A 15,235-nucleotide genomic window follows, 5' to 3' on the forward strand; every position below is an offset into this window, starting at 1 on the left:
TATCAGAAATGCACTGCAGCTATTCGGATGCTTGCATACGGAATATCCGGTGATTTATTTATGAGCATGTCCGCATGAGCGACTCCACGTGCCTAGAATCCATGCATAGGTTCTGCAAGGCTGTGGTGGCAATATTTTGGCCCGAAGTACGTGAGAGAACCAACTGTTGCGGATACAACCCGTTTGTTGGCGATCAACGCCAATAGGGGCTTTCTGAGGATGCTTACTAGTATAGATTGTATGCACTGGGACTGGAAGAATTGTCCTTCTGCTTGGCAGGGGCAGTATAGGGGACATGTGAAAGCTTGCACTGTCATACTTGAGGTCGTGGCTTCATAAGATCTCTGGATTTGTCACTCTTTCTTTGTCATGGCCGGCTCTCACAATGACATCAACGTGTTTTAGCACTCTTAGGTGTTCGCAAGGCTTGCGGAAGGCAACTGCCCGAAGGTCAATGTTGAGATCAATGACCACCACTACAACAAAGGATACTACCTAGCTGATGGTATCTATCCTCAGTGGACTACTCTTGTCAAGACAATCTCCAATCAGATATGAGAGAAGAGGCGAAGATTCTCCCAAGCACAAAAGAGTGCTAGAAAGGATGTGGAGCGTGTTTTCGGTGTTCTTCAATCTCGATGGGGCATCGTTTGGTATCCTGTTAGAATTTGGAGCATCAGGAAGTTGTGAGAGGTGATGACTGCTTGTGTGATCATGCACAACATGAACACAGTGGATGAGCGTGAGGATGAAATCTTCGATCAGGGGTTTCAATTTCAGGAAGAAAATGTTGTGCCTGAGCAGCTACAAGATGATTTGTTTGAGCATATGTGACTTACCTTGGCAACCAACAGATGTATCGGCTGTTTTATTCTTTCAAATGTATTTGTGACAATTAATATTTTTTAGGTTGTAAACTACAAGATTTTATTTGGTTGTGAAAATATAATATTTGTATTTGGTTGAATTATGTGAACTTTGGGCAATGTTTTTGATATGTACGCAAAAAGAACAAGTATTTGTGACAATTTAAATTTTATTTGGTTTTGTAAACTATGAGATTTTATTTGGTCGTGAAACTATGATATTTGTATTTGGTTGGATTTATGTGAACTTTGGGCAATGTGTTTATATGTACGCAAAAAAGAGCAAAAATATAGCCGCACACTAGCCGCGGATAAAGTTGCATCGGCGCGTTGAACGCAATGTGAACCCAAACGCGGACGGGGGCGGATAAGAAAGAGGCAAAATCCGTGTCCGTTTGCGACGGCAAGTTGCCCTTAGATCTACGCATAAATAACTCGGAATGCATGTTCTAAGTTAGTTGTCTGGTGGAGGTCACTAAACAGAAAATAAAAGGAAGAAGACCGAAATTCTGTCATTTGAACTGACGAGAGACTGGACTAAGATTTAGTAACCTACCGAATAAATAAGCCTTCGGATTTTACGGTTAAATGAATTGACGCGAAGCAGGTTAAGGGTTTTCAAATCAGTGTTCCTATTAAGTGATCAACATTTCATTACGCATTTCAAATCACGAAGGATAATCTTCTAAAAGTTCAGTGCAAAAACCTTTGATCTGAAAGACATAATGATCACATAACATGGGGGAAATCTGGAAATGTGAACTTAGTATAAAGTCACAAGGGAATCTTTCCGTTCATCATTGCTGAACTGCCTGAACAGACTGGATGCCAGCAAATGTCCACCAGTCTTGAGCAAAACCACCGACCAGAATACCATCTCAATTAGTGCATGACAAGAGACTGCTACCTAAGCCTCTGCATGAAGCCATGAACAACAGTGAAGTGTCTCTTCCATGGGGGGAGGCATCCAAGAAAAGTCTACAAGAATACTGTTTGAGGCTATCTTAGTGCTTGACAACCATGTTCAATCCATCCAACTACAACCACTTTGGTTGCTTGCCACCAGTATCCATCACAATCCTGCCACACAACATTAAGACATGCTGGTGCTATACAGCAAATTTCAGAACCTTGGTAATGCAACAGCAACTTAGACTCTTGGAAATTTTATGTGCTGCCTGGAATATTATACTGTACTTGACAACAAAAACAGCACTATAATACGAAGGCCTCCAGGAACATCTTGCATCTTGTATGATTTTAAACATATGAAGAGAAAAATCCATTACCTAAAACTTGAGACAGTTTGCTTCTCAAGATATATTGACATTATAATGTTACTGACTAACATATTAGGTCACAAAAGCTCATAGTAAATTGGGAAGAACGGCATTGTTCTTCCTGTATAGAAAACAAATTTCAACTATATATTGAACTGTTAAAGAAAAAGGAAACATTGCCCGATGCTATTATCTCTCAATCATGTAGGTCATTTCTGGAACTTTGTAATCTACTTCATCGGTGTAAGTGAAACAAATTTGAAAGAATATACTAGCTTACAATTTCTATAGCCCCTGTACATATATGTCATCTGAAAGGTTCTACAGGTGCTGTTTCCTCAAGAAGTGCAGCAGCTTGGAAACATTCAGCAGCCTCAGCTGCTGACCTGCCACCTTCCTCTTTGTAGAGTAGGCCAAGATTAAACCATGCCATATGATTTGTTCTATCAAGCTGCAGTGCATCAGTCAGGAAGCACCGTACAGAAGGCAATGGCCTGTCCCCAAGTTGTCGTAGAATAGTAGCAGTCGATATCAAACTTGGAACATGTTTACTATCAAAGTCTAATGCTCGAAAATAAGCCCCCAAAGCTTCTTTTGGAAGATCTTTCGCTTCGCATAGTTTTCCTGGAAATAAAATTGCAGTAAGTAATATGAAGGAACTATCTTTCTTATAGTGCAAAAACCTGAAGAATTTTTTGCAAATACTTGCTAAAGAAACTGAAAGAAATGCATTCTAAATTACAATGACCCCATCTATACATGGTTAGATTGATAAATGAAAACTGTGCCTAGAGAATGACATGTACGTATATTTTCAAAGGTGAAACAAACAAACTCGAAATTTATCGACATTTTGTAATAATAAATGAGTAAACCCCAACTGGAGCTTTGATGATCAATTAAGTAGACATGTTAATGTTTTCTTACTTCCAACTCCTAAAATATTTTTACAGAAGATAATATTTCGACAGTATAGTTGCATAAAAAAGGACAAGATTAACCTGTAGCATGCCAAGCGAAGGCAGAATAACAATTAGTTGCTCTTATCTTTGATACACAAACTTCTGCATCCCTCCACTGTGACATGCCTAGGTACAAGAGAGCTAGATCATACCAGGTCTCTGTTTCCAGGCTTTTATCATCTTCGCCACCCTGTAGAAATCATGTTAAAATGTCATACATAGTGACCTTCTAAATGCTACTCTGTTATGGACATAAGCCGCATAACCACAAATATAAAAGGATGAAGAGGTCACTATGGTGGACCTTACTAAACTCTTGACCCAACAACTAGTCCTATGCATGTATGCAGCAGTCAACATAAAAAGAACACTTGGAATTGAAGGCATAATTACTGGCAGCAATCACCCTATGGCTCTAGTTGGTTAGCCTGTCGCTCATGTTGGTTCAAACTTTTCCTGTTCTCACAAAGGAGAACGAAACAACTATCACATCAGCAGAACTATGCCCTGAGCCGAATCTTGAAATCATAATTAATGTATATGAAATGTTCATGTCTTATTGTCTTCAGATCATTACACAATGCACCCTACTACTTGGCAGACAAGGCTACCAGAACTTTTTGTGTAATTGTTCTAATAGCAACATGGAAACTTTAATTTTGTGTAATAATCTAAATGCTATGAACAAGAACTTGTGATTCCACAATTAGATTTGGAAACAGGAGAGCACCTTTGCCAGTGAGATCCCAGCTCCAAAACTTTTTGTTCTAAGTTGAATTAAAGCAAGAAGTTGGGTATATGTCCCAACCGCATCCCTCAATTGCCCCTGTGCAGCCTGAATTCTGGCTTTGGTTCGCAACAAATATCCTTGATTCCATTTCCCAGTCTGATCAAGAGCAGCATCAACAACGGTTTCAGCATCAGTAAACAGTTTTTGTGCACTCAGTATTCGAGCTAAAAGAAGCCAACTCCTCAACTCTGATCCAGCCTCTAACTTCACCAGTTTTTTTGCATAAAATACTGCTGCGTCTAACTTCCTTTGCTCAGCATTTTCAAGGCTCAGATTGTACATTATCCTACAATCTTGCCCATGCATGTTTTTTTCGGCACTGCCAAGTACTTCGAGTGCTTCACACTGCCAAGAAGCTCGCTCGGTATCAGATATAGCATATCTAGCTTGATTAGAAAGGGACACACCAAGCAAAAGATCTGCAACACCCGCCAATTGTTTGCATCCTCCTTGTATATTAGTTATAGCCCTCCGTGCATAGGCAGCGCCTTCAGCATGAGCACCCTTCTCAACGCAAACTTTTGAAGCTAGGAGAAGTTCTTTGAGGTTGTCAGAATCCTGTCCAATCTTCAGTATCCTTTTGAGTAGATTCAGGGCAGTAGAATCATCTTTTTCTGCCAGGTAACACAATGCAACATTGTATGACCATTCTCTTTTGTCTAGCAGACCAGGTAACAGTTCTTCAAATTGTACAGCCAGTGGTTTTAGTTGCCCTGACATGGACAGCGCAAAAGTAAGGTGATGCATCACAGTGGGATCCCGCTCAACCCTCCTCAGATTAAACTTCCTCAATAGAATCATTAAAAGGAGTGTAGCCTCTTCCATATTGTTGCGTGGTACAAATGAACCATCCAACTGAGAATGGAGATTTGGAGGGCGGGCTTCACAGCCACTGTACAGAAGAAAAACAGCAAATTCCTTTTGTATTTTAGCTATGGTCTCTCCATCAAGATTCCAATTATTGAGAAGAGACCTCCTATATTCAGAAATGGCTTCAAGCGAAAACCCTGCTAATTTCCATAACTCAGGGAGAAACTCTACGGCCTTGCATATTATTTCGTTCAATTTACAACCTTTTCCAAAGCCTGCTGGTAAGCCTTCAGGTACTGCTGCTTCCACAATATCCAATATCATTCTGCACTCTTGTGCAGCATCTGCAATATCAAATTGAATTGAAGTTATGCTTACAGTAAACACATGCATGACAGCGGAAATGCTAGATAAGAATCTTTTTTAACACCAAATAACTAAAATGCCAAGCAATTGTGCACGCATGTGTGAGTGTGCATGCCTAATCATGTGTGTGACAGAGAGATAGGGTACCTTTGAACTTTCCGAGATCATGAAGTGCTCTTGCTTTGAGATATATGGCCTCCATAAGTAGGCTCACAGCATGCAAGGGCATTGGTGGAGCATCCCATTGTGAACGAGTCTTCCGGCGATGTGCTTTTCTAGCAATTGAGATTTTCATCTTAGGAACTAACGAAGATATGTCTATCCCATCAAACACACGAAGTGCTGCTTCTACATGTCCTCGTTGGTACTCTAGCCTTCCTAGCAATGCCCTTGCTTCCTGTAAAATGCAAATGCCAAAATAAAATATACATTTATGATCATGTATTGAATGTGGGTTAGTCAAGAATGCAATCAGTAAATCCACCGACGGTAGAGTTAAGATACTGTAAAAAAAAGGTACTCAAGCATATGATTAAATCAAAGAAACAAAGTTCATGGTAAAAAAATGATCAATATTTTTCTGAAAGGACAAAAATAATGTACTCCTACAAAGCTTCTCAACTAAATTGCTTGGGTAGTATATATTGCAAATAGAATAGTAAAAATTCAAACTAGAAATCAGTTTTTGTTTGGCAAATTGCATGCAAGAAAAGGATAAAGCAGATGGTTTCCTAAAACAGCAAGGAGCTAGTGAGCCAATTTTGGTAGGAGATAAAATATGAATATTTCCATTCGTTTAACTTCACGGAAACAGGTAGCTCGGCACATGTTAAAATTTTACAACTAAATTCATAAGGAAGCATAAATGGAAAATAGGAACCACGATTAACTTAACTACGAAGCAAACTAGCTGTTAATAAAATTACTTCACAGGGAATTTATGTACAACTAAATTCGTAAGGATGCATAAAAGGAAAATAGCAGCCGCAGTTAACTAAACTATCAAGCAAACTAAATGTTAATAAAATTACATCACAGGGAACCACAAGACAGATGGGAAGCATGTTCAAAGACTTTACATTCCGCAAGCAATGCAATTACTCAAAGCATACTCTTATCAAAACAACAGCATTAGTTCCACAAAAGGAAACACCGACCTCATAGTTAAGGCACACGCCCTCCCGCAGTGACAACTCAGCTTCCTCGATGTTGCCATTATCAAGGTATTGCTCAACCTCTCCATTCCTGGAAGAGTACCCACTTGCTGAGAAATCTTTGGTAAACATAGAGTCCGATGACCGGATGGTGTCATCTGCCCCTTTCAGCTGCTCTCCAGAGCAAAGGCACTCCATTGCCATGCGCCGGACAAAATTCCTTAATCTCCCCCTTTCTTTCCTACCCTCCATCCTGCTGTATCATATATCGCCCCATCTCTCCACACAATTACCTAACATTCAATAGCATGTCCAAAATTACAAAACATTGCGCGAAAAGATAAAACCAAAATAATCACATTGTAATACAGCCTTGTCATGCTACCATAACAACCAATTTAGCAACGGAAGCACATCTCAGCGATACTCCACTACAGCATGTACTCGGTGGTTTACACGAAACAGAACTGGGAGATAAGGAGTTTCTGAAAAGAGAAAAAAAATCAACTTACCCATGAAGAACGAGACAAGATTCGGCCGCCGCCGACAGCAGATCGAGATATCTGTGCAAACTCCAGCCCCGTGTTCCGAAGAACTAGCCCTAAATACGGATCCCACGGGCCGAAAATCCCTCCTTTATTCCAAGAACTCGACGAGAGTTCCCCCCAGGAAAGAATACGGCCACCGACGGAGCCCTATCTACCGCCTACCAAGACCTAGCGAATTCCCCAACTGAATGCAAGATTCGGAGCTCGCAACCTCCTCCCGTCAGGTCTAGAAAACCCGGGCGGTGAGAAAGCGAAAGAGTGAATCAAGATACATTGCAAAGAATAAAGCAAAAAGGTGTAAAAAGACCAATCGACCGGGGCCAAGCACCGAATAGTTGAGTTTTAATTTAAAAAAGAGAACCGGCTCACCTTTCCTCCTGCCCAAACCCAAAGGGAACCTAGCTCGCCGCCGACTCCGTCAAAGAACTCGACCAGCCGCCTAAACGACCAGTGTCGCGCTTGGCGACTTGGGCGAGCCGGGGGTTCGAACGGATCACCGGAGCGCCGAGGAAACCACGGTTTTGCGCCGCCGGATCGATGAACGAGCCGAGCTCCGACTTGAAAATGGACGAAGGCTCCCGAATCCAGGAATCGGGAATCTACCCTTGTTTGAACACTGAGACGTGGGTGGGGTAGTTGGGAAGAATGCTCATAGTCGTACTGACTCTGTGACTCGTGTTTTTTTCCCCTAATGGGCCGGAACGGCCCGTCTGCCCCCCCCCCCCCCCCATTTAGGTACGTTAAAACTGAACGCCTTTCCAACAACCCTCTAGTCAAATCACTAAAACCGGATCAATCCCTCCTTAAGCAGACTTTTTTTAAGGAAAGGTCATCATGACTAGCTTTATTAAAATTAAAACACGGTTACATCGTCTACGAGCTTACCATCAACAATGTCAGGGGACTCGTTAGCCAACTAAAAGAAGACTTATTACAATAGCTATGACTTGCTAGCACGTGAGCCACTTGATTACAAGAGTAAAGACAATGCTTGAAAGTGACCTTCCCGATCATAGTACCTATATCCACACACTCTGCAAATAAAGCTGCTGCTTCATCCCACCATCTCGTGTGGCCAGTACAGAAGTTAATGACTTCGAGTGAATCTGATTCCGCCTCGATCTGGTTAAAACCGAGAGAATTTGTAAATTCCAAACCATCTCTCATAGCCATTGCTTCAGTGGTAATAGCATCGGCCGCATATGGGATGAACTTACATTGCGCAGCAACAAAGTTCCCCCTATCATCTCGAAGCACAGTCGATGTCGCATCTAACCCCTCATCTGCAAAGAATGTTGCATCAACATTTAGTTTAGTATATCTTGGGTCTGGTTTACTCCATCTTGTTTCAGGCAATACTACAGTACGTGAGGAAGCCATATGAAAGTTCCTTGCTACAGATAGGACTGAGATCGACCATCTTCAGGTTGGTGGTACCGACTCATTATGCGTGATTTGCCGCCGGATCCACCATATATACCAACTTCCTACAGCCAGTGCTTGTTTAAAATTGACGTTTGGATGTACCTGTAGGTGGTTATCCGGTAGTGACAACATATACTCAAATATGGTCGAGCCTGATCTATCTACATGTAATGAATGCTCAATGAATTCCAGCATACCCAATCGCTCCCATAGCTCACTTGCATGCGTGCATCTAAACAGAAGATGTCGGATGTCTTCTGCCCCTTGGTGTCAAATAGGACAAGAACCAATGGATCCAACATGTCTATTTGCCAGTATAGCTTTAAGAGGCACCATTCCTCGCAGAATCCTCCAACAAAAAATCTGAATTTTACGTGGCACCGGAAGTTTCCATAGAGTAGTCCATACTGCTAGGTGGGCGGACCTTCCTGGTCTCTCTATCTCAGTTGCATGCGCCCTAAAAGTGTGTAACCACTGCAAGTGATACACTGTTCTAACCGAAAAAACTCCAGTTCTGTTTGGCTGCCATGCAACAAAGTCATCATAAGCTTGATAATGAATAGGAATCTGCAATATCCTTCGAACATCTACAGGGTAAAATATAGCTTCAAGCAGCGTCTCATCCCATGTGCCAGTTGAAGGGTCAATTAATTCACCCACCTTGGACAGAATTGTTTCCCCTTTCGGCGTGATCACCTTCATATCTGGGCTAGCAGGTATCCACGGGTCGTTTCAAATATTGACTTCCTCTTCGGTTCATATTCTCCAAATATATCCTTTTTTAAAAGTTTCTAGCCTCTTCAAGTAAGCTCCCGTTGGGAAAATATTTAGTTTTTAGTACTCTTGCTACCAAAGAATCCTGGTCAGTTATGAGTCTCCAACTCTGTTTCACTAATAGAGCTAAGTTGAAAGAGTAGAGATCACGAAAACCCATACCTCCTTCACTTTTCGAAATACAAAGCTTCCACCATGCCATCCAGTGCATCTTCCTATGTTCTTCATCATCCCCCCACCAAAACTGAGCAATAACATCCATGATTTCTTTGCAGACCCCCTTGGGTATACTAAAGACAGACATTGCAAAAACCGGAATAGCCTAGGCCACTGCTTTTAATAAAATTTCTTTTCCCCCAATAGATAATTGCTTTTCCATCCACCCTAATATTCTCACTTTAATTCTTTCAACAAAATGCCTGAAACAATCACTTCTATCTGCCCCAACCATAGCTGGAAGACCAAGATACTTATCTGACAGTGCTTCTGTGTCAATATGAAGAATTTGGCATATCTCTACTCTGGACACAACACTGGTATTAGGACTGAAAAATATGTTGGATTTAGCCAGACTCACCATCTGCCCTGAACTTTGACAATAGGTATCCAATACTTACTGTAAGGAAGTTGCATTTAAAACATCTGCGCTCATGAGAATTAGAGAATCATCAGCAAAAAAAGGTGTGATACTGACGGTGCATTCCTGCACACTCTAATCCCATCCATGCCACAAACTTCTTCTTCATACTGCAACATACTGGACAATCCTTCTGCACAAAGGAGAAACAAGTATTGGGAGAGAGGATCTCCTTGTCGAATACCCCTCGTAGGGGTGAACATCTCTGTTTCTTGGGAATTGAATCTCACCTTGTATCTAACAGAGGAAACACATGCCATAATCATATTTATCCATTGGCCATGGAATCCCAATTTCTCTATCATTCTTCTCAAAAATGTCCACTCCACCCAGTCATATGCTTTATGCATGTCTAGTTTCACTGCACACAGGCCCGTTTGCCCTGCTCTCTTATTTTTTTTCTTATGGACACATTCATAGGCAATAAGAATATTATCACTAATCAACCTCCCAGGTACAAATGCACTTTGAGTGGGGGAAATAATATCCGGAAGAATTACTTTCAGCCTAGCGGCTAACATTTTTGAGATTATCTTATATAGCACGTTACATAAGCTAATGGGTCTGTACTGTGTAATTACCTCAGGTGAGTCAACCTTGGGGATCAGAACTATTGATGTATCATTCCATTCCTCCGGTATTTGCCTAGAGTTTATAGCAAAAAGGACCTCCTGTGAAATATCATCTCCTAGAATATGCCAGAATTTTTTAAAAAAGATCGCATGGAGGCCATCGAGCCAGGGTGCCTTCAGGTCCCCTATACTGAACACTGCTTTACGTACATCATCATGTGTATACAGAGCCATTAACATGGTATTCATTTGATCTGTCACCTTTGGCTGGACTTTGTGGATGATTGAGGGATCAACATGTTGAACTTCCGAGGAAAATAGATTAGCGAAGTAGCTCTGGATATGTGATCTGAGGATTGTTGTACCTTCCAATACGTTACCAGCTCCATCATTAAGCTTCTTAATGAGATTTCTTTTCCGGCGTGCAGATGCATAGGCCTGGAAAAACCCGGTGTTACGGTCATTGCTACCTCTTGAGCACTGCGTTGGTTTTCCCCGAAGAGGAAGGGATGATGCCGCAAAGTAGCGTAAGTATTTCCCTCGGTTTTTGAGAACCAAGGTATCAATCCAGTAGGAGGCTACGCGCGAGTCCCTCGTACCTGCACAAAACAAATAAATCCTCGCAACCAACGCAAATAGGGGTTGTCAATCCCTATGAGGCCACTTACAAGAGTGAGATCTGATAGATATGATAAAGATAATATTTTTGGTTTTTTATGATAAATATGCAAAGTAAAATAAAGGCAAAGTAAATAGCAAAGTAGTAGGAGAACAATATGATAAAGATAGACCCGGGGGCCATAGGTTTCACTAGTGGCTTCTCTCGAGAGCATAAGTATTCTACGGTGGGTGAACAAATTACTGTTGAGCAATTGACAGAATTGAGCATAGTTATGAGAATATCTAGGCATGATCATGTATATAGGCATCACATCCGAAACAAGTAGACCGACTCCTGCCTGCATCTACTACTATTACTCCACTCATCGACCGCTATCCAGCATGTATCTAGAGTATTAAGTTAAAAACAGAGTAACGCCTTAAGCAAGATGACATGATGTAGAGGGATAGACTCATGCAATATGAAGAAAACCCCATCTTGTTATCCTCGATGGCAACAATACAATACGTGCCTTGCTGCCATTACTGTCACCGGGAAAGGACACCGCAAGATTGAACCCAAAGCTAAGCACTTCTCCCGTGGCAAGAAAGATCAATCTAGTAGGCCAAACCAAACTGATAATTCGAAGAGACTTGCAAAGATAACCAATCATACATAAAAGAATTCAGAGAAGATTCAAATATTGTTCATAGATAGACTTGATCATAAACCCACAATTCATCGGTCTCAACAAACACACCGCAAAAAGAAGATTACATCGAATAGATCTCCACAAGAGAGGGGGAGAACATTGTATTGAGATCCAAAAAGAGATAAGAAGCCATCTAGCTACTAACTATGGACCCGTAGGTCTGAGATAAACTACTCACACTTCATCGGAGGGGCTATGGTGTTGATGTAGAAGCCCTCCGTGATCGATGCCCCCTCCGGCGGAGCTCTGGAACAGGCCCCAAGATGGGATCTCGTGGATACAGAAAGTTACGGCGGTGGAATTAGGGTTTTGGCTCCTGTTCTGATCGTTTGGGGTATGTGGACATATATAGGAGGAATAAGTACGTCGGTGGAGCAACAGGGGGCCCACGAGGGTGGGGGCGCGCCTGGTAGGGTAGGGCGCGCCCCCTACCTCATGGCCTCCTTGTGCCTTGGCGTAGGGTCCAAGTCTCCTGGGTCTTATCTGTTGAGAAAATCACGTTCCTGAAGGTTTCATTCCGTTTGGACTCCGTTTGATATTCCTTTTCTTCGAAACCCTAAAACAGGCAAAAAACAACAATTTGGGCTGGTCCTTCGGTTAATAGGTTAGTCCCAAAAATAATATGAAAGTGGGTAATAAAGCACAATAATGTCTAAAACAGTAGATAATATAGCATGGAGCAATCAAAAATTATAGATACGTTGGAGACGTATCAAGCATCCCCAAGCTTAATTCCTGCTCGTCCTCGAGTAGGTAAATGATAAAAATAGAATTTTTGATGCGGAGTGCTACTTGGCATAATTTTATTGTAATTCTTCTTAATTGTGGTATGAATATTCAGATCCGAAAGATTCAAGACAAAAGTTCATATTGACATAAAAATAATAATACTTCAAGCATACTAAATAAGCAATTATGTATTCTCAAAATAACATGGCCAAAGAAAGTTCATCCCTACAAAATCATATGGTTTAGTCATGTTTCATTTTCGTCACACAAGAATGCTCTCATCATGCACAACCACGATGACAAGCCAAGCAATTTTTTCATACTTTAGTAATCTCAAACCTATAAACTTTCACGCAATATATGAGCGCGAGACATGGACATAGCACTATAGGTGGAATAGAATATAATGAGGGGGTTATGTGGAGAAGGCAAAAGAGGAGAAAGTCTCACATCAATGAGGCTAATCAATGGGCTCTGGAGATGCCCACCGATTGATGTTAATGCAAGGAGTAGGGATTGCCATGCAACAGATGCACTAGAGCTATAAATGTATGAAAGCTCAACAAAAGAAACTAGTGGGTGTGCATCCAACTTGCTTGCTCATGAAGACCTAGGGCACTTGAGGAGGCCCATTGTTGGAATATACAAGCCAAGTTCTATAATGAAAATTCTCACTAGTATATGAAAGTGAAAAAACAATAGACTCTCTATCATGAAGATTATGGTGCTACTTTGAAGCACAAGTGTGGCAAAGGATAGTAACATTGTCCCTTCTCTCTTTTTCTCTCATTTTTTATATATATGGCCTTTTCCCCTCTCTTTTTATGGCATTTCTCTTTTTTTCCTCACTCAGGACAATGCTCTAGAAAATGATGATCATCACACTTCTATTTATTTACAACTCAATGATTACAACTCGATACTAGAACAAAAGATGACTCTATATGAATGCCTCCGGCGGTGTACCGGGATATGCAATGGACCAAGAGTGACATGTATGAAAGAATTATGAACGGTGGCTTTGCCACAAATACTATGTCAACTACATGATCATGCTAAGCAATATGACAATGATGAATGTGTCATGATGAACGGAATGATGGAAAGTTGCATGGCAATATATCTCGGAATGGCTATGGAAACGCCATAATAGGTAGGTATGGTGGCTGTTTTAAGGAAGATATAAGAAGGTTTATGTGTGAAAGAGCATATCATATCACAGGGTTTGGATGCACCGGCGAAGTTTGCGCCAACTCTCAATGTGAGAAAGGGAAATGCACGGTACCGAAGAGGCTAGCAAGCATGGAAGGGTGAGAGTGCGTATAATCCATGGACTCAACATTAGTCATAAAGAACTCACATACTTATTGCAAAAAATCTACAATTCATCAAAAACCTCGATACTACGCGCATGCTCCTAGGGGGATAGATTGGTAGGAAAAGACCATCGCTCGTCCCCGACCGCCACTCATAAGGAAGACAATCAAATAACACCTCATGTTTCAAATTTGTTGCATAACGTTTACCATACGTGCATGCTACGGGACTTGCAAACCTCAACACAAGTATTTCTCAATTTCACAACTACTCAACTAGCACGACTTTGATATTATTAACTCCATATCTCAAAGACAATTATCAAGCATCAAACTTCTCTTAGTATTCAAAACACTCTTAAGAAAAATTTACTAACTTTGAATACCTATCATATTAGGATTTTAAGCAAATTACCATGCTATTAAGACTCTCAAAATAATCTAAGTGAAGCATGAGAGATCAATAGTTTCTATAAAACAAATCCACCACCGTTCTCTAAAAGATATAAGTGAATTACTAGAGCAAAACTATATAACTCAAAAGACATAAGCGAAGCACATAGAGTATTCTAACAAATTCCAAATTATGTATGACTCTCTCAAAAGGTGTGTACAGCAAGTATGATTGTGGTAAACTAACAAGCAAAGACTCAAATCATACAAGATGCTCCAAGCAAAACACATATCATGTGGCGAATAAAAATATAGCTCCAAGTAAAGTTACTGATAGAAGTAGACGAAAGAGGGGTTGCCTTCCGGGGCGTCCCCAAGCTTTGGCTTTTAGGTGTCCTTAGATTATCTTGGGGGTGCCATGGGAATCCACAAGCTTAGGCTCTTGCCACTCCTTGTTTCATAATCCATCAAATCTTTACCCAAAACTTGAAAACTTCACAACACAAAACTTAAAGTAGAAAATCTCGTGAGCTCCGTTAGCGAAAGAAAACAAAAGACCACTTCAAGATACTGTAATGAACTCATTCTTTATTTATATTGGTGTTATACCTATGTATTCCAACTTCTCTATGGTTTATAAACTATTTTACTAGCCATAGATTCATCAAAATAAGCAAACAACACATGAAAAACAGAATCTGTCAAAAACAGAACAATCTGTAGTAATCTGTAGCTAGCGCAAGATCTGGAACCCCAAAAATTCTAAAATAAATTGCTGGACGTGAGGAATTTATCTATTAATCATCTGCAAAAATAATTAACTAAATATCACTCTCCAAATAAAAATGACAGCAGTTCTCGTGAGTGCTAAAGTTTCTGTTTTTTACAGCAAGTTCAACAAGACTTTCCCCAAGTCTTCCCAACGGTTCTACTTGGCACAAACACTAATTAAACACAAAAAACACAACCAAAACAGAGGCTATATAATTTATTTATTACTAAACAGGAGCAAAAATAAAGGAATAAAAATAAAATTGGGTTGCCTCCCAACAAGCGCTATCGTTTAACGCCCCTAGCTAGGCATAACAAGCAAGAATGGATCTAGGTATTGCCATAATAGTAAGATACATTATTAAAACTCATCTCATATTCTCTACGTTCGGCAGCAAGCTTTCTTTCAGGCAAGCAAAAGTAATCAAAATGGCTAAATTTAATGGGACAAAAGTCCCCAAGATCAACCTTGGGAGGTATAGGTTCCTCCTTTGGTCCTTCATATTGCACCACCAATTCATCATTATAA

At 40.7% G+C, this 15,235-nt stretch overlaps 1 protein-coding gene across 2 annotated transcripts; it reads right to left on the bottom strand.

Annotated features, from left to right (window-relative positions):
* Positions 1–2,272: 2,272 nt before the first annotated feature.
* On the bottom strand, positions 2,273–7,454 carry LOC123045177 (protein NPGR2). 2 transcript variants are annotated; one of them, XM_044468131.1, is made up of 6 exons: positions 7,146–7,454; positions 6,232–6,521; positions 5,222–5,471; positions 3,839–5,052; positions 3,148–3,298; positions 2,273–2,770 (listed from the first exon to the last, which is right to left on the bottom strand). In XM_044468131.1, exons 2-6 carry the CDS (start codon positions 6,478–6,480, stop codon positions 2,454–2,456), a joined length of 2,181 nt encoding a protein of 726 aa, XP_044324066.1. In that variant the 5' UTR covers positions 6,481–6,521; positions 7,146–7,454; the 3' UTR covers positions 2,273–2,453. The 2 variants fall into 2 exon arrangements, with proteins under 2 accessions (XP_044324066.1, XP_044324074.1); XM_044468139.1 differs by having other exon boundaries at positions 6,741–7,454.
* Positions 7,455–15,235: the final 7,781 nt, after the last annotated feature.

This window comes from Triticum aestivum, chromosome 1A (assembly GCF_018294505.1).
Source record: "Triticum aestivum cultivar Chinese Spring chromosome 1A, IWGSC CS RefSeq v2.1, whole genome shotgun sequence".
Taxonomy (NCBI): Eukaryota; Viridiplantae; Streptophyta; class Magnoliopsida; order Poales; family Poaceae; genus Triticum; species Triticum aestivum.

Coding starts and splice junctions, on each gene's coding strand:
- LOC123045177 (XM_044468131.1), bottom strand. CDS start 6,480: ATGGAGGGTAGGAAAGAAAGGGGGAGATTAAGGAATTTTGTCCGGCGC. Junction 3,299..3,838: donor CTGGGATCTCACTGGCAAAG/GTGCTCTCCTGT, acceptor TGATTTCTACAG/GGTGGCGAAGATGATAAAAG. Junction 2,771..3,147: donor CTTCGCTTGGCATGCTACAG/GTTAATCTTGTC, acceptor TTTTATTTCCAG/GAAAACTATGCGAAGCGAAA.